This window comes from Anomaloglossus baeobatrachus, chromosome 4, assembly GCF_048569485.1.
Source record: "Anomaloglossus baeobatrachus isolate aAnoBae1 chromosome 4, aAnoBae1.hap1, whole genome shotgun sequence".
NCBI lineage: Eukaryota > Metazoa > Chordata > Amphibia > Anura > Aromobatidae > Anomaloglossus > Anomaloglossus baeobatrachus.
In genome coordinates this window covers 11,683,883-11,708,816 of record NC_134356.1, presented here as the reverse complement: position 1 = coordinate 11,708,816, position 24,934 = coordinate 11,683,883, and the positions used below count along the sequence as shown (strand labels likewise).

Below are 24,934 nucleotides of genomic sequence, written 5' to 3'. Positions count from 1 at the left end.
CGACAACGACGTCGCTGCAAAGTCGCCATTTTCTGTGATGTAGCAGCGACCTCAACAGCGACGTCGCTATGTGTGACACATAACAACGATCAGACCCCTGCTGCGAGATCGCTGCTCTCTCTTGAATATCCCAGTTCATTTTTTGATCGCTGCTATCCCGCTGCGCCACATGCATCCTTGTGTTTGACACCATAGCAGCGACGGTCGCGACAACGCTGAAGGCAGTGACATGGGACTGAAGGCAGGACCAAGGCGTGTTTTTGCGGTGTTTTTTACAACGCCCCCACGACTATGATTGGTGGTCACAACAGCGTTCCGATTGGGTAACTTGCCGAAGGCGTTACAGTGATTTCATTCTTAGTTCCATTCTGTGTTCCACGTAGTAGAGTCTCTGTCTGGTGTCGCTAGTGCGTTGTTCTTTGTGGATCTTTCATCATACCTTGTGATTGAAAAGGTAGGTATGCTTTGTGTTCTCAAATTGTTGTATATAGGATAGTAGTCTTGTATATAGGAGCAGTATTATAGTAGTTGTATTCTTCCACCAATCGGAACAGAGTGGCGTGAAAAAGGCAACGCAAAGGGGTAAACACCACGCCTCTATCAAGGTCTGAGCCGTCGCACGGCGACGCGTGTGACACGTCCCAACGACCGTCGAGGTTGTTATGATCGCTGCTCCATCGTTGTTTAAAACTACATGTTTGACAGCTAAATAGCGATCATGTAACGACTTTCAGGGTCGCTGTTACGTCACAGAAAATGGTGACGTAACAGCGACGTCGTTGTCGCTGTCGTTGTGTGTGACTAGGTCTTCAATATCAGATTATGGGGGTCCTAACAAAAGCTGCTATCAGATCCAGAAGCCAGATGTAAATATTGTATGGAGCGGGACCAACTTAGCCCTTTACACTGTATAGTGGCCATTTCAAGTTCTTTGCTCTATTCCTGTTAAATTGAATGTGTTATTACCAAAAATAACCAGTACACGGAGTACCGCGCTGTGCTGTTACAGCTCTACACACTTTTTATATTCAGCCAGTGCTAACAGTGCAGGATAGGTCACCCATGTGCCAATCCTGAACAATCCCTTTAAGGTTTCACATTAGTAAATAGATTTCTTAGACCTGATGAAGATGGTGTACTTACTTTGAAAATGCATGTTAGAATGGCTGTATAATCCTGAAATTAAAATGTGCATTTCATGAGTTTGGCTAGATCCAGACATTAACATTGTAATTTGAGTATTAGGCAGGGAAATTAGGTATATAGTCATGCTCACGTATTTTCAAAATAAGTACAACAGTTTCACAAAGTCTAAGAGATCTATTAAAATGTCTTCAATTTCTATTGTGAATCTGGCGACGTATACACTTTATTGTGTACATTATATGTATAAAGTTGATTTCATGACTTATTATAAAATATGTGAAAACTAAATTTTTTAGAGGGGTCAATAAAAAATTAACCAAGTAAAGTAAAAAGCTTTTTTATTCTTTATTTTTTTTGCTCGTATTTTGTGTTATAAAGACTACAATGTTAATGCATCAGAAAACCCCAGAATAAGAGTTTAGAAATAGCATTAAAGGGGTTGTCCTGTGAAAACAAGTCCAGCGGTCGGACTCTCACCAATCAATATGTTATGACCTGTCCTATATAGATAAGAGATTACTTTTTTTCATCGGACAACCCCTAAAACCTTTAACTTACAGTATCTCCCTGCAATTTAGATGGTCAAAGATGGAGATATGAAGCTTATATTTGACTCACTATCAGAAGTCGGCAGACTTAAATGGACTGTGTCAGCACAGAATGACTGTTCAAACCGAGTACATTCACTCTGTGCACTCTTGCCGTATCCATACAGTTCCGTGCACTTTCCTACCTGCTTGTTTTCCATCTATCATTTCCAGCTCTTTAAAACCAGAACTGTCAATCAAAAGAGATGGGGGGAGGTCACAGGTAGAGGCAAAACAAGTAGGTGGAAAGGTGCAGTGAATTGTTTGGCTACACCAAGGGTGCACTGAGTGCCTGTGCTTGGTTTGCACAGTCACTCTATACCAGTGGTTCCCAAACTCCAGTCCTCACGACAGGTCATGTTTTCAGGATTTCCTTAATATAGCACAGGTGATGCCTTGATAATGATTCCACCACCTGTTCAATAGTAAGGAAATCCTGAAAACATGACTTGTTGGGGGCCATGAGGAGTTTGGGAAACATTGCATACTGATGGACTCCCGTTTAAGAGCTTTAATCTCCCAGTTGTACATGCTTCTTCAAAATCAGAGAGTTTTTGGAGACAGATTCAAAGAGATCGGATGATTAAGGCTTGGTGCGGATTAGCGTATTTTTTCTCATCTGAGAACAATCGGATCAATTATGCTAATAACATTCTGATCATAGTGTGATTTGTTTTCGCAGATGTGGAGAAGATAGAAAACATTTTTCTCCAATTCTCCATTCTGTCAGTTCATGAAAATTGGATCACACTCGTATGTCACCCTAACGTGGTCCAATTTTTTCAGTGAATCCATGGCCGATGGTCATTCAATTTATGGATAAAAGCTGATGGGAAAAAGCGCAATAGGGTCTTACCCAATGGACATATAAGAGTAATAAAGGAATGTGCAAAAAAAAAAAAAAAGCATAAAATAGGGTCTTACCAGATATTATAGGGAGATGTACATAAAGGAGACACTCACCTAAAGAAGTTCTGTAAGTCACAACCCTTATGCAAGCCTAAGCCTACGGCTGCTTTACACGGTACGACCGATTGTGCAATTTCACAATCGATCGTACCCGCCCCCGTCCTTTTTGCGTCACGGGCAAATCGCTGCCCCTGGCGCACAAAGTCGGTAACCCCCGTCACACATACTTACCTCTCGTGCGACCTCGCTGTGGGCGGCGAACGTCCACTTCCTGGAGTGGGAGGGACGTTCGGCGTCACAGCGACGTCACACGGCCGCCGGCCAATAGAAGCGGAGGGGCGGAGATTAGCAGGATGTAAACATCCTGCCCACCTCCTTCCTTCCACATAGAGCCGGCGGCTGACGCGGGAGGCAGGTACGCAATGTTAATCGCTGCCGTGGTGTCACACGGAGCGACGTGTGATGCCACGGGAACGATGAACAACCGTTGCCCGATTTCAGGACCGATATTATGGAACCTAGCGAGCAGTACACGACTCACGATTTGTGAGCGATACTGCGTCGCTAGGAGGTGTCACACAGGCCGGCATCGCCAGCAATGCCGGATGTGCGTCACAAAAACCGTGACCCCGACGATCTATCGCACGATAGATTGTCTGGTGTAAAGCAGCCTTAAGATAATGGCGGCTGCCGCAGCCCAACGTGGGCTACACTTCAATGCTGGGGAGGAGAAACGGGGTTAATGCCGCGCTGCTGCCGAAGTAATAAACTGTTAATTTAATCAATTCTCCTTTATTTTACAGGTCTCCACATTTCAGAGGTCAGAGCCTCCTTCATGAGGACAAAGGAAAAATTAAAATTGTGTCTATGTCAATGTGATATATCGGTGGATTCCTGATGAAGAAGTGGGGTGACACTTCGAAACGCATTAAATAAAACCACCTTCATTCCATTTTCCAGAATGTATGTCATATCTTCGGCAGCGCAGTAACAGATCCACATCTACTTTGTTCCTGATCTGGTTCGATTTATGGAGGCCACTCGGACACGTTGTGATTTTTATCCTCCGACACACTCGGTTTGAGGACAAAAAATAATATTTCTCCGAGTGTGATTCATTGTTTAGTTGGATCGCACTCGGACCAAAAATACAGTCGTCTGCACGAGCCCTTAGAGGGATTGTTTATCGTAAAACCACTGATTCCTTTTACAAAAAAACGTACATACCGCGTCAGTCTGTGTGTTTACTGTGCATCGGAAAGCGAAGCAGACTATGCCTTACTATGCAGAGAGAAATAAAGCTTGCCCAATATGTGCCAAATATGTTTTAATATATATATAAATTAGGTGCACTGGGGCTATGGTTCGAGACAAAGGCAAACCAAAGTGTGACGACGGACCCTAACTTGTATAACAGATCAGGATTATTTTTAGAAATTGCGTTTTTGTGTTGTCTTCTTTAATTTCGAGGGTTTTTTCAGTGTCCTCTTTTAACCCGTAAATATAAATTTCTTTCTTTTCTCATTTTATTTACTCGATGATGACGATAAAGGTGAGAAATCTCGAAAGCAGCCATGACTGTACATATTACCAGAAAGGGAATTTGCCACTCATTTTTGCCTCACGTCTTGTAACCCCCATAAATCCACCCACACCAAAATTCCAGAGTCTCCTGCGTGTCGGAGGCGATCTTCAGATACCAGGCTCGAATTCTCAGATACCTTTATCGGGGTGAATGGAATAATCCTTAGCGTAATCCGCCGTCCCCGTGCAAGGCGGCCGAGCAATGCTCTTATAAGGGAATGTCACTTATACAGGCATGATGTGTTTTTTTCCTTCTTCCTAATACACATTCTCCACATCACAAGAAACCTTTATTGAAGTGCACACGTTCTTTTAAGGAAAAGGGGGCTGGGGGGGTGTCGTTACAAAAAAAACGTTAACACTCCTTGTATATGGTTAGGTTCTTTGAAGACCTGTGGTACAGTGGTTATATTGTTGGTCTTAAGAACACACGCTTGTGGTTGTGTTCTATCCCCAGCCACTTTGCAGCGTGACCACCCATCTGCCACAGGCAGCAAGTTTGTGGGAAGTTCTGCAAAGTACTTGTGGTGCTGTAGAGGAAGGCTGCGGAGGCAGGGCTGGTGGTAAAAAAAACCTCTCCCTCTAGAGAAGACCCACCTAAATGAGACAGTTACCAAGGAGGGTGTAAAAGTGACAGGTGAGGCTCTCGCACACTCCTCCTGCTCCATACAGTATGTAAGCAGTGCTAAAAGGGGTGGTAGGTCACATGTCCCAACATCAATGAACCAAACATGACTGTTTAGCTCGAAAAGGGGAATGTGGCTTATGATGTCACAGTTTTGTCTTTATTAAGAGCTCACTGAGAAGGAATCCAGTTCCCCTCATACACAGCCAAAGGACACAGCTCCTTCCTGGAGTCCTGCTCTGCTACATCACATCAGTACTGGGATTACTACACACAGGAGCGAAAGCACCAAGAAGAGCAGAGAGGCGCAGAAGTAAGTGCAAAGTCTTTACCCTGGGGGTCAACTTCATGTAGACAGCACTATTAGAGAAGAGCTACCCTTACAGCTAGGGGGAGCACTGGAGACCTACCCCTGCACCTGGGGGGAGCAGTGAAAGAGAGCTACCCCTGCACCTGGGGGTAGTAATAGAAGAGAGATACCCCTGCACCTGGGGGGAGTAGTAGAAGATAGATACCCCTGCACCTGGGGGGAGTAATAGAAGAGAGATACCCCTGCACCTGGGGGGAGTAATAGAAGAGAGATACCCCTGCACCTGGGGGGAGTAATAGAAGAGAGATACCCCTGCACCTGGGGGTAGTAATAGAAGAGAGCTACCCCTGCACCTGGGGGTAGTAATAGAAGAGAGATACCCCTGCACCTGGGGGGAGTAGTAGAAGAGAGATACCCCTGCACCTGGGGGGAGTAATAGAAGAGAGATACCCCTGCACCTGGGGGGAGTAATAGAAGAGAGATACCCCTGCACCTGGGGGGAGTAATAGAAGAGAGATACCCCTGCACCTGGGGGGAGTAATAGAAGAGAGATACCCCTGCACCTGGGGGTAGTAATAGAAGAGAGTTACCCCTGCACCTGGGGGAGCAGTGAAAGAGAGCTACCCCTGCACCTGGGGGTAGTAATAGAAGAGAGATACCCCTGCACCTGGGGGTAGTAATAGAAGAGAGATACCCCTGCACCTGGGGGGAGTAGTAGAAGAGAGATACCCCTGCACCTGGGGGGGAGTAATAGAAGAGAGTTACCCCTGCACCTGGGGGGAGTAGTAGAAGAGAGTTACCCCTGCACCTGGGGGGAGTAGTAGAAGAGAGCTAAACCTGCACCTGGGGGGAGTAGTAGAAGAGAGATACCCCTGCACCTGGGGGGAGTAGTAGAAGAGAGCTACTCCTGCACCTGGGGGTAGTAATAGAAGAGAGATACCCCTGCACCTGGGGGGAGTAATAGAAGAGAGTTACCCCTGCACCTGGGGGGAGTAATAGAAGAGAGTTACCCCTGCACCTGGGGGGAGTAGTAGAAGAGAGTTACCCCTGCACCTGGGGGGAGTAATAGAAGAGAGTTACCCCTGCACCTGGGGGGAGTAGTAGAAGAGAGTTACCCCTGCACCTGGGGGGAGTAGTAGAAGAGAGCTACTCCTGCACCTGGGGGGAGTAATAGAAGAGAGTTACCCCTGCACCTGGGGGGAGCAGTGGAAGAGAGATACCCCTACAGCTAGGGGGAGCAGTGGAGGATAGCTACTCCTGCACCTGGGGGAGAAATGAAAGAGAGCTACCCTGCACCTGGGGGGAGCAGTGGAAGAGAGCTACCCCTGCACCTCGGGGGTGTGGTGTAAGAGAACTACCCCTGCACCTGGGGAGGAAGTGGAAGAGGGCTACCCCTGCACCTGGGGAAAGTAGTCTAAGAGAGCTACCCCTGCACCTGGAGTAGAAGAGATCTACCCTTACAGCTAGGGGGAGCAGTGGAGAATAGCTACTCCTGCACCTGGGGGGAGCAATGGAAGAGAACTTCGCTTACAGATAGGGGGTGTAGTGGATGACAGCTACCCCTGCACCTGGGGGAGTAGTGGAGATAAGTTACTTCTGCAGCCAAGAGGAGGAGTGGAGAAAAGCTATCCCTGCAGCAGGGGTGAATAGTGATATAAATGACCTCTGCAGATAGGGGGCGCTGTGGAGAAGAACCAGCCTTGCAGCTGGGGTAATACTGTAGAAGAGTAAATACAAAAATGTTATCAAAATTGTAGTGTCATTTATGGAGAGTGCTCATGTGTTGCAGTAATAAGTGTATTATGATAGCAGCAGTAGAAGGGAGAAGGTGAATGTGGACAGGTGAGACAGCCGGGAATATTTAGATTATACACTATTTTTATTTATCTATTTGTTTTTTCTTGTTTTTTTGCATTATTTTCTCTTTTTTTCTTGTTTCATTCTTTCTTTCATTCGTTCGTTCATTTTTTCTTTCTTTTTTGCTTTCTTTTGCTCTCTCTCTCTTTCGTTCCTTTTCTCTTCCTTTTTTTTCCTCTTTTTTTCTTTTTTTGCTCTCGTTCTCTTTCTTTCCTTTTCTCTTTCGTTCCTTTTCTCTTTTTTTTCTTTTTTTGCTCTCGTTCTCTTTCTTTCCTTTTCTCTTTTGTTCCTTTTCTCTTCCTTTTTTTCTCTATTTCTGTTTCTCTTTTGTCTTTCGCTCTCTCTTAATCTTTCGTTCTTTCTCTTTCTTTCTTTTTCTCTTTTTTTGCTCTCGTTCTCTCTTTCTTTCCTTTTCTCTTTCTTTTCTCTTTCTTTTTTTCTCTCTCTATCTTTCTTTCTTTCTTTCTTTTTCTTTATTTCCTTATTTCTTTCTTTTTCTCTTTCTTGCCTTCTTTCTATCTTTTTTTTCTCTCTTTTCTTTTTTTCCCTTTATTATCCATTTATCAGTTGTTTCCCCTGGATTGTCACTTTCCATCTCTTCTGCTGTCACCCAGTCGGCTCTCAGGTGCCGCGGTTCTTCCTGTAGTGTATTTGGGGTCAGAATTTGAGCCGTCTGCCCCCTCTCACCTCCCCGTGGAACGCGCACAAACCTCAGTCTGATCCCGTTCCATATGTAGTCAGCATCCAAAACCCACGAGTTTTCCGAGCTAAAATAATCATTGTTTTTCATGCAGAGATTATAGAAATATTTCACTCTACTCCCCCACAAGTCCAAAGCCCCGAGGAGCACTACCACAATTTTTCGAGCTTCCTCACATAGTTTAGGCTGAGGAGGATGAGAGTTGTAGTGATTGGGGTTGGTTTATATTTGTTCCGTGTCATCTGATGGGGACAGCGACACTTTTAGGGTAAATATTAAACATTGGGATTGAGAAGTCGTAAGACGTTGGGACTTTGCTGAGCGATCCTATACTGTGTCATGGGGCGACGTGACCGGATGGGGTTATCTGGATGGGATTGATGGGGGTCCAATGATGGTTTAGGTCCAATGTGTCCCAGTATATAAAGACATCGGAGAAGCTTCCAGCACAGTAGAGCACAAGAATGAAGCTCTCTTTGTCTCTGCCCAGTTGGAAGAAAAACGTGCTACAAGGGCGCCCCCTATGGGCAATAAATCAGACCATGGAAGGAAAGCATCGGCCATAAAGTGATCAAAATCTGCTGCAAACTGTCAAAATATCTGCATTAGTCGAGGATACGCGGTGTATACGATCTACGTAAAATTTATTATATACCGATTATATTAATATCATCTTCTCTTTGTTTTCAGGTTCTATCTATTTATTCATCCCATAGATAGGAAGTGCTGGAAATATTCAGCAGGTAAGACGTGTACGTAGTGGCTATGTGTCCCTTGACTTGTGCATGTACTGACATCTTTTGCTCTCTGTTATCAGCTAGTTCAGGCTTACTTTAAATGGGCTGAGTGATAAGAAGTGTCCCTGCACGGTCACTTATGTCACCGATCCCATAGCGAGACAGTTCTATTGGAATCTACTGGGATCCAGATCATGGTTGTGATCTACTTTTATAGTATAAACCATTATGTAGTTGCATAATTGCCCCTATTTATCAGCAGACAGACGTCTTGGGTCGCGGACCTTTTTCAGTCTGGGAGGTCTCGGGTTTCCATTAAGAGATTAGGACTGTTGTGTGCATTGCTGCCACTTTTTTTTTGCTTTCTTAGTACCTCTATAATGTTTCGCCTGTGATGTGGTTTTTTTGATGTGCCAGCTTGTCTGGTTGGCACTCGGGCGGGTGCTTGACGTGGACCTCAGGCACTGATTGGGTGTCTCTTCTTCCCAGGTCTCGGTTATACTCAGGATGTTGCGGAGCCTCCTTCCACATTGCAGTTTGGCGGTCTTCATCTTAAGCTGTTCCTTCCCCGCTCACGCGAGACCGACGCAAGGGATCAACGGCAGAGTGTAAGCGACTGGCTCTGTCCTCATTAACCCCGCAGTGTATGTGTATATATACCGTATACGTATGTGTGCATGCGAAAGTTACACGGATCACTCAATTCAATCCGCATAGTCGCCCGGTGATTCAATGGACGGCATGAAACCTCTTTATGTAATGCGGATAGGTTAACGTCAGTCATAACATTCAGTGACAGACAGCAGAGATCTTAAAATGATGAGGTCATCCGGGTCGCAGCCTTATTCTTTTTTTTTATATATATATGTAAACATGTTTTATTACGGGACACATATTATTATGGACACGTGTATGTATCTGCTCACACATTAGTATCAAACGCAGCCTTCAGGCAAAATCACGCTGACACCCAGAGAAAGGGATTAATCCTGCGAGACGGATCCGAATCAAGTGAGCACATGTAACTTTTATAGGGAGCGAGTAATTATATCTGCACGGGAGCGAAACCCTCCGGGCAAAGCGCTCAGATAAATGCTGGATTGTGTTAGAAGAGAGGAAGCGAAGGGAATGAAACCGAGCAGTGCCCCAAAAACAAAACAAAAAAAGGGAGAATAAGAGGTGCAGCAAAGATCCAAGAAGGCAAAAAACCTAATTGTTAACCATACATCGCAGTAGTGCCAAGTCCAATATACATGGGCTAATATTCGGGAAGAGGCACGCTTGTTCCTGATTATCGGCACATCTATGTTCATTCATTAGATGCGATAATTTTTAGACCGGCTTAAAAATTATTCAAGACAAACTGCTGTCGTGAACAATGATATTCTATGTTCATGGTATTACCAATCATTCTTGATTATCGGTACATCTCAGACAGAAAAAATACCTAGTCATTGGATGCGATAATTTTTAGGCCGGCTTAAAAATTATCCATGACAATGTTCTGCCGGGAACAATGATATTCTATGTTTCTGGTATTACCAATCATTCCTGTTTATTGGCACATCTCAAACAGAAAAAAATATTTTTCATTGGATGCGATAATTTTTAGGCCGGCTTAAAAATTATCCATGACAATGTGCTGCCGGGAACAATGATGTTCTATGTTCATGGTATTACCAATCATTCTTGATTATCGGTACATCTCAAACAGAAAAAAATATTTTTCATTGGATTCGATCATTTTTAGGCTAGCTTAAAAATTATCCATGACAATGTGCTGCCGGGAACAATGATATTCTATGCTCATGGTATTAGAAATCATTCCTGTTTATCAGCACATTTCAAACAGAAAAAAAATGCAAATTTATTGGACATGATAATTTTTAGATCGGCTTAAAAATTATTCAAGACAATGTGTTGCCGGGAACAATGATGTTCTATGTTTATGGCATTAGCGATCTTTCTGTTTTTGTAGAATTGCAGTCGACCCGATCAGTTTGGATATTGCCAATGTGCGGTTATTTAAAGACTTCGCATACCCGCCTTAAATATTCATGCAAAAGCTACCGCATATTACTTGCCACGCAGAGCTGACGTCCAAGGTTTCTGGTTTTGTAAACAATAAGAAATATCCTCATGTTTTCCTTTTTGGACACTTAGGGGACTTGGGTTATAAGGGTCATTTACTTTAGCTCTGCCATCCTACAACATCTATAGCAGAGACACTCGTAGGATGGCTATAGCTTGGCCAACCAGCCGTAGTATGGCTATAGCTTGGCCAACTGGCCGTAGGATGGCTATAGCTTGGTCAACTGGCCATAGGATGGCTATAGCGTGGCCAATCGGCCGTAGGATGGCTATAGCGTGGCCAACCGGCCGTAGGATGGCTATAGCTTGGTCTACCGGCTGTAGGATGGCTATAGCATGGCCAAGCAGCCATAGGATGGCTATAGCGTGGCCAACCGGCCGTAGGATGGCTGCAGCTTGGCCAACCGGCCGTAGGATGGCTATAGCGTGGCCAAGCAGCCGTAGGATGGCTATAGCGTGGCCAACCGGCCGTAGTATGGCTGAAGCTTGGCCAACCGGCCGTAGGATGGCTATAGCGTGGCCATCTGACCGATATCTCTTCGTGAATTGGAGGCATATCGTTACTTTACAATCACGCCATTCCACCTCCTTACGGCACATCTCTTCATGTTTTCTTTCCTCGGTCACCCGTGTGTTTAGGGATGTGGCCCCTCTCTAGTTAATGGGCTGACTTGTAGCTCCCTGTTGATGGAGAAGCTGCTGTAATGGGAAATGCTCAGCAAGGCCCCCCTTAGCTTAATGTCTGCTGGGTTGTATGGGGCTCACATAGCGAGGTGCTCTTAGGTAGGACGCTGCCACTCTCGGTAGTTGCAGCTCGTCAGATGTGAAAATGCTTCAGCTCATCCCACAAAGCCCCGACATCCGGACCTCCGACTCCATGAGCTGTTGCTAGATTTACTGTAGACCACTAACTTCTGATCACTCCGACTCCTATTACTTAAAGGGCTCAACTATTCTTTTTGTTCAGCGCCAAAGCGACCGGCCGACACCCGGCATTTATCATACACGTGCCCGATTAATTGGAATAGGACACGTGTGCGATAACTGCCGAGGCGTCGGTTGGTTGCTTTGGCAACTCTCCCGCCCAACGTGCCGCAGCGTCTCCGAGACAACCCCTTTAATTATGGTATAAAGTTCTGCACCTTTCTAATATAGTTTGCCCTTCAATTTATCACATTTTTTTTTTAATCTCAGCTGGAATCATTAATTTTTAACATCCCTCCTCTATAGTTATCTTTATGATGTGCAGAACAGGGGAAATTGACTATAAACGACACATGACCCGGTCAGGACAGGCTTCTGTGTCTGAATGTAAAGAATGAGTGTTGCTATATACAGATATATGGAAAATGGTGAGAACCGGTGCAAAAAAAGTTTTCTATATGTATTGATGAGGCTATGCAATTCTGCAGGAAGCCATGAGTTGCCGGTTATAGGTAACGCCTCACTAGGTCATCTGATCCTCTGCAGGCAGCCATCAGTTGCGAGTTATGGGTAATGCCTCACTAGGTCACCTGAACCTCTGTAGGAAGCCATGAGTTGCCGGTTATAGGTAATGCCTCACTAGGTCACCTGAACCTCTGCAGGAAGCCATGAGTTGCCAGTTATAGGTAATGTTTCACTAGGTCGCCTGATTCTCTACAGGAAGCCATGAGTTGCCAGTTATGGGTAATGCTTCACTAGGTCGCCTGATCCTCTACAGGAAGCCATGAGTTGCCAGTTATAGGTAATGTTTCACTAGGTCGCCTGATTCTCTGCAGGAAGCCATGAGTTGCCAGTTATAGGTAATGCTTCACTAGGTCGCCTTATTCTCTGCAGGAAGCCATGAGTTGCCAGTTATAGGTAATGCCTCACTAGATTGCCGGATCTTCTATTGACATTTCACGTTCCCCTTTCTTAGGCGGCGGGCTGTCTCAGAACATCAACTTCTCCATGATAAAGGCAGATCCCTCCAAGATCTCCGCCGCAGAATCTTCCTACAGAGCCTCATAGAAGGGGTGAACACGGCAGAAATACGAGCGGCGCCAGATGAATTGCCACGCCCGATCCCCAGCGTCAAGAACTACAACACCCTACGTTTGGTGGGTGAGGAGGAGGCAGTCACAAGTCACTTGACTCAGGAGACGCACAAATCTCTGACCTTCAAGGATCCTCCACCTAAGATTCCCGGCAAGAAGAAGAAGGGAAAACCTGGAAAGAGGAAGGAGCAAGAAAAGAGGAAAAGGAGAGAGCGGTCGGCGTTAGAAAGTCTTCAGGACCCGCCTGGATCGGACCTTTGGTGGGAAGAGCTGGGTATCAGGTCAGTACAAAGCATTGGACAAAATTAGCACACTTATATTCAGTACCCTCCAGGGTGGTACTAAGTTAAGGGCCCCCTCTGTGACTGTTTTTGGAAAGGGAGCAGCCATGATGTTTTTCAACTCCTTTAAGACTTTGCTTACATTCCCTACTAAAATAAAATGGAAAATATAAGACATATAAAGAGTATATAGAAATATAATAACTCCAAGGAGTTATCTTTTTTAGGCCCGAGTCCTCGATCTTCCTCCACCCTTCTCCCCTCCGATGCGTGGGCCAACGCGTTTTGTGACTTTCCAAGCAAACTGCAAATTTTACTGCAAGACAGTGAAATTTAAGTGCATTCTGGACTGGGCGTCCTCCGAAAAAAGAAACCCACGACTAATACAGTTATTTATCCACTGAGTTTAGTACTGGGAGATGCAGTTTCTAGGGAGAGCGGAGAAAGTTTCAAGACATTCCATCCTGGCCCCAAATATGTCGGCAACAACAAATTTACATCTCCGTATAATGGAAGATGTTCTGCTGCCCTCCCACTCCACTCAGGAAATGACTCCGGTTTATTTTACTTAGGCCGAGCACATACACTTGTGTTTCTCATTGCAGGAAAATCTTTGCCGAGGCCTCAAGTGACCAAATACTAGAACGGATTATGGGAAACTTTGGATTTTTTTCATTTAGTTTTTCAGTGTATTTTTTTTTCAATTTTTTGCCCTCAGTTTTTTTTTGGGGGGGGGGGAGAGTAAAAGTACAAAAATAAATAAGACCTAGAAAAACAAATAATTAAAATAAAATTAATAAATGGATCACTTTTAAAGGGATCTGTTCAATTTTCAGAGCCTCAATACAAATTAAGTCAAACTAGCACCAGCAGACACCATGGCCATAGTCCTAAAAGATTGGTCCAACATACAAAATTATTTTTTATTAATATTTTTGTTTATTATATAAATAAATATATATATATATATATTACATTTATATATATATATATATAAATATATATATATATATATATATATCATATATGATATATATGTATAAAATATATATTATAATATATTTTTATATATAAATATAAATAGATATATATTTTATAGATATATTATTTATATATACTTTAATATATATATATATTATTTATATATATTTTATATATATATATATATATATATATATATATATATATACACATATTTTTTTAAAGCTTTTTTCATTTTTAATCATTTTTATTTTTGCTCCTTTATTAATTTCTACTTAGAAAGACAAATAATTAAAGTAATATAAATAAAGTAATTATTTTAGGGGTTTTTTTATACTTTCTTTTTCATATTTTTAAATTTTGCTCCTTTTTTATTTTTTCTAAGAAAAACAAATAATTAAAGTAAAATAAATTAATTATTTTAGGGGTTTTTTTTATACATTTTCTTTGTAATATTTTTTTATTGCTCTATTTTTAATTTCTACTTTCATTAAGATTAAAGTAAAATAAAAAAATATATATATTAGTTCATATAAATAAATAATATACGGTATTTTTATATATAATTACATATATATAATTATAATTTTATAGAAATAAAAAAATAGTATAGTTTATATACAGTATATTTAATATATTATATATATATATATATATATATAATTTTTATTTCTTTTTTTAATTTCCACTTAGAAAGACAAATAATTAAAGAAATATTAATTATTTTTTATATTTTCTACTTAAAAAAACCCCAAAATAATTAGAGTAAAATAAAGTAATATTTTTTTATTTTAGACTTTTATGTTTTTTATTTTTTTCTCTTTTTTCATTTCTACTTAGAAAGACAAATAATTAAAGTAAAATAAATTATTTTAGTTATATATACGGTAGATGTATATTTATTTTTGCTTTTTTTTTATCAAAGAAGAGAAATTAATTATAATTATATATATATACAGAGAGAGAGAGATGTATTTTATTTTGTTTGCTTCTTTTTTTAATCTTTACTTAGAAAGATAAATGGTAATTAAAGTAAAATAGACAAATTTAGTTTTATATATATATATATATATATATATATATATATCTATATATATAGATATATATATAGATATATATATAGATATATATATATATAGATATATATATAAAAATTATTTTTTTATTTTCTTTTTAATATTATTATTTTGCATTTCTCTATGTCTTTTTTTTATTATTTTATGCTGTGTTTTTTTTACTACATTTTGACAAATATGTCAGAAGTGACTTAACCCTTTGTTTGTTTTTTCCACAGCACGCAATGAAAATTCAACTGGAGCTTCCACTTCTATTGAAGAGACATTACAAAGAACAAAACATAAATAAAAATAAAAAAAAAAAATAAAGAAAAATAAAAATCAAAGAGAGCGGGGAGTGCAGCGGAAACAGAAAATTTCTGGACTTATGCACATTTGTTATATATTTATTTCCTGTAAATATCTATTGATCAGAGACGTCCCGGACCCCCACGTGCGCTGTCCTTCCCCCCCGCCGTCTGTAATACTGCACAGCCGCTCGCCCTCGCGGCCCCCTCCCCTTATTTATTGGTTGAATTCTGTATTTATTGCGTTTTTTATTCCGCGTGCTGCTGGCGTCCCGTTTCATGTTGCACTTTACGTCCAGAACTCGCCAAGATCTTACGTGTTTTTTTTATTTTATTTTTTGATATTGAATTGAACATTATTATTATTATTATTATTTTATTTTATTTTTTCTCTTTTGTGCATGTATGAAATGTGGCGACTGGTGGAATTTGTACAGAATGTGTAATAAATCCAGTGTCCAAAGTAAGCAAAGCGCTGTCTGGTTTTGAACCCCAGGTAATTGGGGCCAAATTTACAGCCCACGGCCTCGTAAACACTCGGTATTAAAGGAAAAAGACATCGCTGTTTATAGGAAGAGCGGACAAAACTTAAAGAGACAGCGCTGAATTATCACTGTGATTAGAATGGATGGGGATAAATGCTGGATGGGTGGGGGTCTGGCCTCAGGATAGGTGATACATGCTAGATGGGTGGGGGTCAGTCCTCGGGATAGGCATTACATACTGGATGGGTGGGGGTCAGTCCTCGGGATAGGCATTACATACTGGATGGGTGGGGGTCAGTCCTCGGGATAGGCATTACATACTGGATGGGTGGGGGTCAGTCCTCGGGATAGGCATTACATACTGGATGGGTGGGGGTCAGTCCTCGGGATAGGCATTACATACTGGATGGGTGGGGGTCAGTCCTCGGGATAGGCATTACATACTGGATGTGTGGCGGTCTGTCCTCGGGATAGGTGATAAATGGTAGATGGGTGGGGGTCTGCCCTCAGGATAGGTGATAAATGGTAGATGGGTGGGGGTCTGCCCTCAGGATAAGTGATAAATGGTAGATAGGTGGGTGTCTGTCCTCGGGAAAGGGGATAAATGCTAGATGAGTTGGGGTCTGCCCTCAGGAAAAGCGATAAATGCTAGTTGGGGTCTATCCTCAGAATAGGTGATAAATGCTAGATGGATTGGGGTCTGTCCTCAGGATAGGTAATAAGTACTACATGGGTGGGGGTCTGTCCTCGGGAAAGGTAATAAATGCTAGATGGGTGGGAGTCTGTCCTCTGGATAGATGATAAACGCTAGATTCGTGGGGACTCCCTGTATACAGAGATACATAAGATCCGGTCGGCAGCCACCACTAGGGGGAGCTCCCTGTATAACAGAGATACATGATAAGATTCTGTCTGTAGCCATCACTAGGGGGAGCTCCCTGTATACAGAGATACATGATAAGATCCTGTCTGCAGTCACCACTAGGGGGAGCTCCCTGTATACAGAGATACATGATAAGACCCTGTCTGCAGCCACCACTAGGGGGAGCTCCCTGTATACAGAGATACATGATAAGATCCTGTCTGCAGTCACCACTAGGGGGAGCTTCCTGTATACAGAGATACATGATAAGATCATTTCTGCAGTCACCACTAGGGAGATCTCCCTGCATACAGAAATACATAAAATTCTGTCTGCAGCCACCACTAGGGGGAGCTCCCTGTATACAGAGATACCTGATAAGATCCTGTCTGCAGCCACCACTAGGGGGAGCTCCCTGTATACAGAGATACATGATAAGATCCTGTCTGCAGCCACCACTAGGGGGAGCTCCCTGTATACAGAGACACATGATAAGGTCCTGTCTGCAGCCACCACTAGGGGGAGCTCCCTGTATACAGAGATACATGATAAGATCCTGTCTGCAGCCACCACTAGGGGGAGCTCCCTGTATACAGAGATACATGATAAGATCCTCTCTGCAGCCACCACTAGGGGGAGCTCTCTGTATACAGAGATACATGATAAGATCCTGTCTGCAGCCACCACTATGGGGAGCTCCCTGTATACAGAGATACATGATAAGATCATGTCTGCAGCCACCACTGGGGGGGCTCCCTGTATACAGAGATACATGATAAGATCCTGTCTGCAGCCACCACTAGGGGGAGCTCCCTGTATACAGAGATACATGACAAGATATTGTCTGCAGCCACCACTAGGGGGAGCTCCCTGTATACAGAGATACATGATAAGATCCTGTCTGCAGCCACCACTAGGGGGAGTTCCCTGTATACAGAGATACATGATAAGATCCTGTCTGCAGCCACCACTAGGGGGAGCTCCCTGTATACAGAGATACATGATAAGATCCTGTCTGCAGCCACCACTAGGGGGAGCTCCCTGTATACAGAGATACATGATAACATCCTGTCTGCAGCCTCCACTAGGGGGAGCTCCCTGTAAAGAGATACATGATAAGATCCTGTCTGCAGCCACCACTAGGGGGAGCTTCCTGTATACAGAGATACATGATAAGATCCTGTCTGCAGTCACCACTAGGAGGAGCTCCCTGTATACAGAGATACATGATAAGATCCTGTCTGCAGCCACCACTAGGGGGAGCTCCCTGTATACAGAGATACATGATAAGATCCTGTCTGCAGCCACCACTAGGGGGAGCTTCCTGTATACAGAGATACATGATAAGATCCTGTCTGCAGTCACCACTAGGAGGAGCTCCCTGTATACAGAGATACATGATAAGATCCTGTCTGCAGCCACCACTAGGGGGAGCTCCCTGTATACAGAGATACATGATAAGATCCTGTCTGCAGTCACCACTAGGGGGAGCTCCCTGTATACAGAGATACATGATAAGATCCTGTCTGCAGCCACCACTAGGGAGAGCTCCCTGTATACAGAGATACATGATAAGATCCTGTCTGCAGCCACCACTAGGGGGAGCTCCCTGTATACAGAGATACATGATAAGATCCTGTCTGCAGTCACCACTAGGGGGAGCTCCCTGTATGTGAAGCAGAACAAAATCTTCTTAAACTATTAGAAGATCGGACTTTACTGTTAAGCCTTTGATCCTTCTCCGCTTTAGCACTGATTTTCACCCCTTGGACCCTGACCTTTCATCATTCTCTCTCTATGTTTGACACATCAGTAATATTGAATGATAGATTAATAATTTCTCATAAGTTTTGAGAAACTACAACTCCCAGCATGCTCCGGCAGCCGCAAGCTTCAGATCGATGACCTGTAAGAACCTGTCCTGGCCTCTCCAAGCAGTTTAACTCCTTCTCATCTGCAGCCCACCCAGACAGCATTGGGTGGGATTTCCGTCCATGTTTTCACAGGTGCCTCCTGGAGGTCTGTGGACTTTCGTAGAAGGCAGAGATTTTGTTTCTGAACGGTTTTGCACACAGTTCAGATCCAGCGGGGTCATCACTGACCACAATGTGTCTTATCTATTGATGGGGAGGTAAGGAGTAAGGTTCCTCCAGGTGGACACATGCCAGTGTGAGGAGCCTTATATGCCATACAATGCTCCTCTGGAAATTAAATATGCAGATTGACTCTTCTTAGACTTCATTTAATACTTGGTGTTTCTTGAAGATCTGATTGTCCCATCCCCTTCTGTAGCCCCTTAGTAGCCCCTCTGTAGCCCCTTAGTAGCCCCTCTGATAGCCATCCCCCTATAACGGCCTCATAGAGTTAATTCCCTCAGTCTGGGTGTTCTATCCAGAATATATGAAGTTTTCACTTTGTAACCGCTGATAATAATATTTGCCCGTCGATTTCGCCTTCAGCCAAGAGGATTGGGCGACCTCCCGATTTCCTCAATTATTTCGAACAGATAATGAATTGATTGTACCACAGCTCCCCCTGGTGTTCACATACAAAAATGCAGCATTCTTCATTCGCCAGAACTCATGACTACGTGTGGCGGAGCGGGGTCCGAATAGTTTGTGATGGCCAAGTGACATATTGGGGTTCTCCTTGGATTTCTACACATTATTTTCCGTCTTCTCAAGCTATGATGCTAAAGAAGATGACACTCGCTCCAGACAGAAAAGCATTAATGTATGATTCGATATTGCGGAGGAGAAAAGGGTCCTCAAAGGTCAAACAGGTGACTATTTGGAGACTACTTTCAAGGAGGATTCACAAATACTCAATTATCCCTCATTAATATAGGGATATTCCCAAAATTGCAAGGCAGGGGCGTAACTAGGGATCATTTTTCCCGACTTTCCATCTGGCCCAGACCATCATGACGACTTCTCCAGCCACAACTTGTCTGCAGGTTACTACAAAGACACATCTGACTTTTCACATTTCCAGCACTGCATCCATCTATTTCCAACCTGCACAAACTCCTCATCCTGCCGTCACCCCAATACTGAGCCGCTGCTGCCGTATGTGCCCCTATTACTACACCTGCTGTGCGGCACAATATCAGCGCTCCTCCCACCGCCCCACATAATAATGCCACCACTGTGCACCTTACAGAGGAATAATGTCTCCGTTTTGCCCTCCACATGGTAAACTTGCCCATAGAAAATATTAATGCCCTGTGCAAGTGCCCTAGAAAAGTGTTCACATTTTGCCCCCTAGAAATGAAGAAGTCCACAGTGCCCCAAAAACATAACAATCCTTAAGTGCCCACTTAAACTGCAATAATGTCTTCTGTGTTGCTCTATATACAGCTTGAGTATACACACACCATGATGCCCCTACAGTTCCCTATATACAGTATCATGTTCTTCACAGCTCTCTATACACAGTATGATGTCCCTACAGTTCCCTATACACAGCATGATGTCCCTACAGCTCCCTATACACAGTATTATGTCCCTACAGTTCCCTATACACAGCATGATGTCCCTACAGTTCCCTATATACAGCATCATGTTCCTCACAGCTCTCTATACACAGTATGATGCCCCCACAGCTCTCTATACAGAGTATGATGCCCTCACAGCTCCCCATATACATTATAATGCTCCCCACAGTTCCCCATATAAAAGATGATGTCCTCACAGTTCCCTATACACAGTATGTTCTTCATAGCTCCCTATATACAGTATGAGGTTCCCCACAGATCTCTATATATAGTATGATGTCTGACACTGCTCGCTATATATAGTATGATGTTCCCTACAGTTCCTTATATAGTCTGATGTCCCACACAGCTCCTATACATAGTGTGATGCCCCCACAGCTTCCTATATACAGTATGATGTTCCCCACAGCTCCTTATATACATTATGATGTTATCCATAGCTCCTTATATACAGTATGATGCCCTCATAGCTCCCTACGTACAGTATAATGTTTTCCACAGCTGACTATACACAGTATGATGCTCTCCACAGCTCTTCATACACAGTATGATGTTCCCCACAGCTCCCTAAATACAGTACAATGTTCCCTACAGCTCCCCATGTACAGTATGATGACCCCACAGCTCCCTATAAACAGTACCACTTACCCCACAGTTCCCTATGGACAGTATGATGTCCCTCACAGCTCCTTATACACACTAATAGCTATTGAACACGTTTTACGCCCGGGTGTCGATGATATAGCATCGGGGCAAAACTTTGTAGGTGGGTTTTCTTTTATTTATTCCTCCCATGGCTGCTTTCCTCCGCTTTATTTAAATTGTGTGCCGTGGCTGCCACCCTCATCCCTATTGCCACCATGTGCACAGTGCTATGATCAAGTTGTAGAAGAAATCTTCAATAAAATGGCGTCGTATTCAGCACGTGTGAATACCAGAAACTCCAGCGCCATTTTATTGAAGACACTGTGATTGGTGATATTCACAGAGACAGAGTCTTCAATAAAATGGCGCCGGAGTTGGCGGTGTGAGCACAAGCTGACTCTGAAACCATTTTATTGAAGAATTCATCTACAACGTGAACATAGCACAGCACACGCACCAGTGAAATGGTTCGATCGCAGCTTGGGACAGGACACTTTCAGGATTATATAGTGAATATAGTGAATGAATATATACTGTATATATACTGTATTGTGTACTGGCAGATAACAGACAGCAGCAGCACGCGGTGGTCAGCACAGGTGACGTCAGTGAATTGGCCATGTGTGTATGTATTGGCAAATAACAGAGAGCAGCATTGAGCCCCCTTGTGGTCGGTGCAGTGAATTGACTGTATGTGTGTATGTATTGGAAGATAACAGAGAGCAGCAGCGCGCACCCTTGTGGTCGGTGCAGTGATGTAGGTGACCTCTGCCGACCCCCGCACTGCTGTACCTGCTTCAGCAGCTCCTCCACCTCCTTCTGCTCGTGTCCTGCTCTGAGACACCACTACTGGTCTCTTTATACACACAGCAGTGTGCATCCTCCAAGAAGACCCTGCGCTGCATCCCGCAACCCTGGCCCGCACAGCACCACAGCGCGCCGGTCATCAGCCTCCGCACAGACGCAGCCATCTTCAGGTCATGTGATGTCTGCACGCTAGTGATGTGTCGGTCGTGAACGATCCGACACAAAGATCCAGCTCCCTGCTGTGAATGACTAGAGCCGGATCACTAGTGTGAGCCACTAAAATATCTAAACGGCTCTTTTCGCCGTCAAAACCCCGCCCACCCGCGGCTAAACTCCGCCTACTCAGCAATCTAATTAGACCCTTGTAAGTGGGCGGTGTTTAGCCGTGGGTGGGCGGGGCTTTGGCGGCGTTACTATAATCTTAAATATGTGTTCACCTGGGGTGAACACATATGTAATAAGGAGCTGAGAATCTGAAAGAGCCGGCTCTTTTTGGTGAGCGGAGCTATGGGAACCAGATCACCAAAAAGAGCCGGACTGCCCATCACTACTGCACGCTGCTGACGTTCCTCACCATGATGCGTGTGATGTGGGCGGGCGGGTCCTCGCCTCTCCCCTCCCTCTCCATGACCCTAGTGTGGGCAGGTGGAGGTGACGGCCGGCACATGTGCAGTGCTATGGTGATGTGAACACTGACATGCACATGCGCGGCCTCGGCTTCGGACAGAAGGACGCGTTCATTGTTATATAGTGAAAAGACATATAATTAGACATACAAGAATAGATTATCGGTTACGCAAGGTAAGGCTCTAGTTATCCAAAGCAACCAATCAGAGCTCAGCTTTCACTTTACCTCAGCAGCTTCAATCCTCAAAGCTGCACTCTAGTTGCTAAAGGCAACAAGCGATCCTACTGGGAGGCAATTTTCTGAGGGGACTAATATATATATACTTGCCGCTTTTTGTAACTATCTGGTGGAATCATGGCGTCCTGCCGGGCCACGTGTTGGAAGGGATATTGAGCCCACGCAATGTTTATTTATCGGGCTCTGTTGTTCTTTGGAGTATATCTATCATCATAGTATCATAGTTTTTAAGGTTGAAGGGAGACTCTAAGGGCGGCTTTGCACGTTGCGACATTGCACGTGCGATGTTGATGGGGTCAAATCGAAAGTGACGCACATCCGGCGTCGCAGTCGATATCGCAACGTTCAAATCCTTTTTGATACGATGAACGAGCGCAAAAGCGTCGTTATCGTATCATCGCTGCAGCCTCCGACATTTCCATAATGCCGGTGCAGCGACAGGTGCGATGTTGTTCCTCGCTCCTGCACACATCGCTGTGTATGAAGCCGCAGGAGCGAGGAACTTCACCTTACCTGCCGCCGGCTGCAATGAGAAGGAAGGAGGTGGGCGGGATGTTTACATCCTGCTTATCTCCGCCCCTCCACTTCAATTGGCCGCCTGCCGTGTGACGTCGCTGTGACGCCGCACGACCCGCCCCCTTAGGAAGGAGGCGGGTCGCCGGCCAGAGGGACGTCGCACGGCAGGTATGTGCGTGTGAAACTGCCGTAGCGATAATAATCGCAACGGCAGCTTACACTAGATATTGCACGTGCGACGGGGGCGGGACTATCGCTGCAGCATCGGTAACACATTGTTACCGATGTCGCAGCGTGCAAAGCCCGCCTAAGTCCATCTAGTTCAACCCGTAGCCTAACATGTTGATCCAGAGGAAGGCAAAAAAAACCCAATGTGGCAAACAAGTTCCAATGGGGTAAAAATGTCCTTCCTGACTCCACATCCGGCAATCAGACTAGTTCCCTGTTCAATACCCTGTCATAAAATCTAATATACATAACTGGTAATATTAAATTTTTCAAGAAAGGCGTCCAGGCTCTGCTTAAATGTTAGTAGTGACTCACTCATTACAACATCATGCGGCAGAGAGCTCCATAGTCTCACTGCTCGTACAGTAAAGAATCCTCGTCTGTGATTATGATTAAACCTTCTTTCCTCAAGACGTAGCGGATGCCCCCGTGTTCCAGTCGCAGGCCTAGGTGTAAAAAGATCTTTGGAAAGGTCTCTGTACTGTCCCCTCATATATTTATACATTGTGATTAGATCCCCCCTAAGCCTTCGTTTTTCCTGTCTTGGTATTGCAGCCCACCCATTCCTCTAATAATCTTGGTGGTCTTCTCTGCACCCTCTCCAGTTCAGCTATGTCCTTCTTATATATCGGTGACCAGAATTGTACACAGTATATAAGTGCGGTCGCACTAGTGACTTGTACAGAGGTAGAACTATATTTTTTTCATGAACACTTATACCTCTTTTAATACATCCCATTATTTTATTAGCCCTGGCAGCAGCTGCCTGACACTGTCCACTAAAGTGAAGTTTACCATCCCCCCATACACCCAAGTCTTTTTCTGTGTCTGTTTTACCCAGTGTTCTACAATTAAGTACATAATCATAAATGTTATTTCCTCTACCCAAGTGCATGACCTTACATTTATCTACATTAAATTTCAATTGCCACTTCTCAGCCCAATCCTCCAATTTACATAAATCTCCCTGTAATATAAAATTATCTTCCTCTGTATTGATTACCCTGCAGAGTTTAGTATCATCTGCAAATATTGAAATTCTACTCCGCATGCCCCCAACAAGGTCATTTATAAATATGTTGAAAAGAAGCAGGCCCAATACTGACCCCTGTGGTACCCCACTATGAACTGAGACCCAGTCCGAGTACGTACCATTAATAACCACCCTTTGTTTCCTATCACTGAGCCAGTTTTTAACCCAGTTACACATATTTTCCCCTATCCCCATTATTCTCATTTTATGTACCAACCTTTTGTGTGGCACCGTATCAAAAGCTTTTGAAAAGTCCATATACACAACATCCACTGCATTTCCCTGCTCCAGGCTTGAACTTACCTCTTCATAGAAGCTGATCAGTTTGACAGGATCGATCCCTCATAAACCCATGTTGATACTCTGTCATAAGGTTATTTTTCTTGAGATACTCCAGTATAGCATCTCTCAAGAACCCCTCAAGGATTTTACCAACCGTAGAGGTTAAACTTACCGGCCTATAATTTCCCGGCTCAGTTTTTGTCCCCTTTTTGAATATTGGCACCACATTTGCTATGCGCCAGTCCTGTGGTACCGACCCTGTTATTAAGGAATCTGAGAAGATTAAAAATAATGGTCTATCTATCACAGAACTCAATTCCTGTAGTACTCTGGGGTGTATGCCATCCGGGCCCGGAGATTTGTCAACCTTAGTGATTTCGAGGCGGCGGCGTACTTCCTGCTGGGTTAAGCAGGTAATATTCAAGGGTGAATTTATGGTATCACTGGTCATGTCATCTGCCATGGCATTTTCTTGTATAAAAACCGTAGAAAAAAAGTCATTCAGCAGGTTGGCTTTACCCTCATC

The 24,934-nt window shown here is 43.8% G+C and overlaps 1 protein-coding gene across 1 annotated transcript; it reads left to right on the top strand.

The window, feature by feature from the left end:
* The first annotated feature begins 5,058 nt into the window (after nucleotides 1-5,058).
* On the top strand, nucleotides 5,059-15,661 carry PTHLH (parathyroid hormone like hormone). The gene is made up of 5 exons (XM_075341972.1): nucleotides 5,059-5,164; nucleotides 8,409-8,461; nucleotides 8,945-9,063; nucleotides 12,447-12,845; nucleotides 15,121-15,661. Exons 3-5 carry the CDS (start codon nucleotides 8,963-8,965, stop codon nucleotides 15,128-15,130), a joined length of 510 nt encoding a protein of 169 aa, XP_075198087.1. The 5' UTR covers nucleotides 5,059-5,164; nucleotides 8,409-8,461; nucleotides 8,945-8,962; the 3' UTR covers nucleotides 15,131-15,661.
* The last annotated feature ends 9,273 nt before the right edge of the window (nucleotides 15,662-24,934 follow it).